Genomic DNA, 4,152 nt, shown 5'->3' on the forward strand with positions numbered 1-4,152 from the left:
CTGTCTGAATGAGTTATTCCTATTAAAAAAGCGATCCTCTTTCCTAGAAATATGTTGTTGTCACTTGGAAATGCAGAGTTACATAAGAAAGTTCTGCTGTATCGCAGTAATAATATATCATGGAGAATTAAAAGTGTCTGCTTCTCATCTATCCATTTGCATTTTTTCAAGATTATGTACTGTGGCCTTATTCTTTCACTGAATTTTAGTAGGACTTTATTAGTAGCTTTAGTAAGTAGTCTGGAAAAGGGCCAGATTCTGACCTTTTGCTTGTTCAGCAGTGTAACCGCTGGTTTATAGGCGCATGCAGGTCAGTCAGGCCCAATGTTTTCTGTGTTTTCACAGTAACTTTAAGCAACAGTTTTATCTGGTGAGGGAAGAGCCTCGATGGGCAGCAGCGTCATCTGTTCTTTCTGCGTTTTTGTGTGCGCCTGGACCTGCCTTGCTCGGCCTTCCAGCCGCAGAGTCCATTCGTGGCGGAGTCTGCAAAGAGAGGACAAGTGCTTAGCAAGTACTGAGCCAAATCCTTCAAATGTATCCAGGGCTTTTCAGCAGGGTCGAAGCTTACCTTTCTTTCATCACCATAGCACTTGTCCCGTATTTATTTACCATCTACACATCTCTCTAGCTTGCTAGATTGGGAATGCAGGGGAGAAAGGGATAGTGCTGATGCTATCAGTGGTTGACATTGCTGGATTCTTAATGAGTCAAACAACTGCAGAAATACTGTCGGTGTGAAGAGCTCTGTTTTTTCCTCTGGGGTATTCTCAAAGCCACACAGAAGTACTGTCTATCCAGTAAGGTCATTCAATGTGTAAATTGAAAAATACAATTACACCCCCCGACCGTCCAAGTTTACTGTAAAATGCTGTGGAGAAGAGCAAGCAGAATTTTAAATATGTCCATTTGCGTTTACTCTGAAGAAAAAAAAAAGGAAAAAAAAGTAACCATTTTGTACCGAAAATCTCTGCAGACCTCGTACGTGTTTAATGAAAGGAATTGATGTCACATGCAAGAGGAGCCACATAGCTTCAAGACACAAGTATAGTACAGACAGAAGAGAAAATCGCTAGGGACCACTGCAAGATATTATTGGCTGGGTCATTTTCCAAAGGAAATGGTGTTATGAAACACCTGACCCAGCAATTTTATAGGATTAGATATCATATGGTAATGCCAAATGCATCATGGAATATATGGGTTTTTATATTACATTTGGTAGAGTTAAAAAGAACAGCAGCCAATGATTTCATCTGAGAATAACTTAGCAGTAGCTGTTTCACATGGATGCCTGTGTTAGTTTGGCTTCTGAATTTGATTTCAGACTGTGTTTTAAACTCTTCTTACTTGGACTGCCCTGTCTTGGCTTCACTGTTCTCTTGTGCATATAGTTAAGCCTCAAAAAATTGGTGCAATTAGTAAAAAATTGCCATTGAAGCACTGGTGTTCCTTTGTCAACTAGTGTCCTAGGTGTCACAGAGGGAGCACTTGCCTATACTTACAGAGTCATCTAATTCTCCCAGGTGCCACTTATGGGAGGTAGTGGACCTGTAGATTTTGTAATGACAGGGTCTATTACCTCCTGAAAGTATCTTTTTTTCAAATTAGAGAACACTTTGTGAACAGTTTGGGCTTTGGTCAAGTGACCTTGAAGGAACTTGTTTGAGTCTATTTCAGTTGCAACCAGCCAGTTAAGACATATTGAATATGTAAGTTTAGACATATTCAAAGTTCTTTTGCTGCATTTTTTTTCTATTCAAAGAAGACCTTATAAAAGCTTTTAACATGTTTAACTTTTTGAAGTTAAAAATATTATCTGCACCCCTAATTGCAATTGTTTTGCGATGTCTTCTTGTGGTATCTTTTTGTGACGCTAGAGTGACAAAGGTTTCCAGTGCAGCTGAACACTTTCCTGGGTTTTATTATACATGTTTTGTCTCCAGCAACTTGGTGATACTGGGAATATTACTGACTAGCCGGAGTAAGATACTGGGACCAGGACTGTCTACATCTGACTGTTGGGACACAAGGCCTGCACAGATCTTGATTTCCTCATCTTTAAAAAGACAATGGTAGCTTCCTCCTTGGGTCAGAGTACCTGGAATTTTTTTTGAAGAAACTGCCCTTTACCAGCACATTCCAGTTTGTGGAAGTCAAATTAATTTATGTGAATGTCCCTGTTTTCAGGAAAGTTTATGCAGGAGAACCTTTGTCAACTTCAGGAGGCAAGCCCATCAGAAAAACACAAGAGGCACAGGTATTTCTCATCCTCTTTCTCCATCCATTATTAGTCAGGGGATTCACTTAGTGTGTGGAAGACCCTGGTTCAAACTCCTGAGGTGCAACAGGGCGAGCAACTATTTGAAGCGGTCTACCACACTTGTGTGGAGTATCTATATCACAGTCACAGCTCTTTCTAGGTGGCGCCTGTTGTTTTATACTGTTTTGGAAAAATATTAAATACATTTGAGTAGCCTTATTTTTTATCTGTTGTAGAGCAGGAATGCTTGTGAAATGTGTTTCATAGGAGAGGAAGATCTTATTGTACCTTTTCTACCTTTGGGCTTATATGATGCAAAGGGCTGTTAAACATGATAAAGATGCTATGGACTTGTTTATGCTACACATGAAATGGGTGGTTTGCCTGTCCCTTTAATGTAATACTATTTTATTTATTTGTGTAGCTGTACCAGTTCCAGGTAAAAATCCTGATATTTTCTGGCTGACACAAGCCATAGTGCCAAGGTGCTTTATTTTTACGTGGCTATGCTCCAAGGCCTTTCAAGAATGCTCATGAGGTTCAGGGGTGAGGGGTGTCTGAGTTTCCATGCAGAAGAGCCATGGAAATATGAGACAAGCAGCTGTGAGAGGAAAAGTGCCAAAGATCCAGAACACAATCTGTGCTATGAATAAAGCAGTACAATAACAGGTTACCTTATTTTAAAGCACGTGATGACATGCCTTGCTGTCTTGTGCAAAAGAAAAAATACCACTTACTTTTTCAGGGCGCTTTTGCTTAGCCTAGACTCTTCACCTTCTCGTTGCTTAGTTTGCTCTTGGATGACTTTTTCCCAGAAGTTTTTCAGCCCTTCTGCATCATGACCACCCATCTTGTGGTGTCTAAAGCTGGTATGCTTGCTCATTTTCTGAAAAGCAATTTGGAGGTCAGAGCAGTCAGAAGCCTAACCTGAGGCAGATACTGTGTTGCTTAGCCCCTTGCAATTTCTTTCTTGTGAAGTGCTATTAAAATAAAGAATGTCACCTGAGAATAACAGGCGACTGATGCTTACTCTGCCTTGAAGCAAAATATAAGGCATTGAAACAGGCCTTAGGTGACAGTTAAATGGTATACCTATATTTTTGTTACTGAGTGAAGACTACGCATGGCATAGTTCACTGAAATATTGTGCAGGCCTCAGTATGTGCGAGATTTTAAGTGGTTTTGGAAGAACTTGGGAAAAATACTTCCAAATATAGTGCCATCATCACTGAAGTTCAGATGAGATGTTGTGAAGGACTTTCCCTTTTTCTACCTCCTGTAGTTTTAAAAGAGACTGTAGATGGTTGTTATCCAAGGGAAATATGTTGCTCTTAAATGATTCCTTTTACTACTCCAAATGATATCAAGCACAAAATACGTAGGGGAATTATGAATCTAAATTTGAAGCACACAGAGTACAAAGCCCTGGGGAGCTTGTTATGGCCTTGCTCTTTAATTTCTCAAAATTCAATCTTAAATACTGTTAAAAGTAGAGCTGTTAAAATACAGAGATGAGTTCCAAAAAATGAGAAAAAGGACAGAAATTAGGTGAATTTCTCCTTGCTAAATGCATAGTATTCAAACATGGAGGGTTTTAAAATTCTCGTCATGTCTGAGGCAGTTGCTGATATTACCAAATAAACATTGGTTATCAGATCTTAATGATACCTTGAAAAGTTAAGTTCTGTTGTTTATTCCCAAAGGAAATAAACAGAAAAATTGCATCATATACTATATTTGTTACTGGCCAAATATTGCTTCGCTATGACATTAAATAAGGTACCAATAACCTGTCCCGTTATACTTCTACCCCAACTGTGAAGCAGTATTTCCTGCATCTGTCTCCTCCACTAAGCCCCTCCAGCAAGTGGGAGGATGCAAGAAATAAATTT

At 39.4% G+C, this 4,152-nt stretch overlaps 1 protein-coding gene across 1 annotated transcript; it reads right to left on the reverse strand.

Moving 5' to 3' along the window:
• Positions 1 to 350: 350 nt before the first annotated feature.
• LOC132320799 (protein FAM240B-like) lies at positions 351 to 3,143 on the reverse strand. Its single transcript, XM_059834423.1, has 2 exons — positions 2,998 to 3,143; positions 351 to 483 (listed from the first exon to the last, which is right to left on the reverse strand). The coding sequence occupies exons 1-2, from the start codon at positions 3,141 to 3,143 to the stop codon at positions 351 to 353; spliced, it is 279 nt and encodes a 92-aa protein (XP_059690406.1).
• Between the last annotated feature and the right edge of the window lie 1,009 nt (positions 3,144 to 4,152).

This window comes from Gavia stellata, chromosome Z (assembly GCF_030936135.1).
Source record: "Gavia stellata isolate bGavSte3 chromosome Z, bGavSte3.hap2, whole genome shotgun sequence".
NCBI lineage: Eukaryota > Metazoa > Chordata > Aves > Gaviiformes > Gaviidae > Gavia > Gavia stellata.

What these genes read in the sequence shown, in the direction of transcription:
- LOC132320799 (XM_059834423.1), bottom strand. Translation starts at nt 3,143, where the DNA reads ATGAGCAAGCATACCAGCTTTAGACACCACAAGATGGGTGGTCATGAT. An exon ending in AGCAAAAGCGCCCTGAAAAA is followed by an intron (nt 484 to 2,997) that starts GTAAGTGGTATT and finishes CTCTCTTTGCAG; the next exon opens with ACTCCGCCACGAATGGACTC.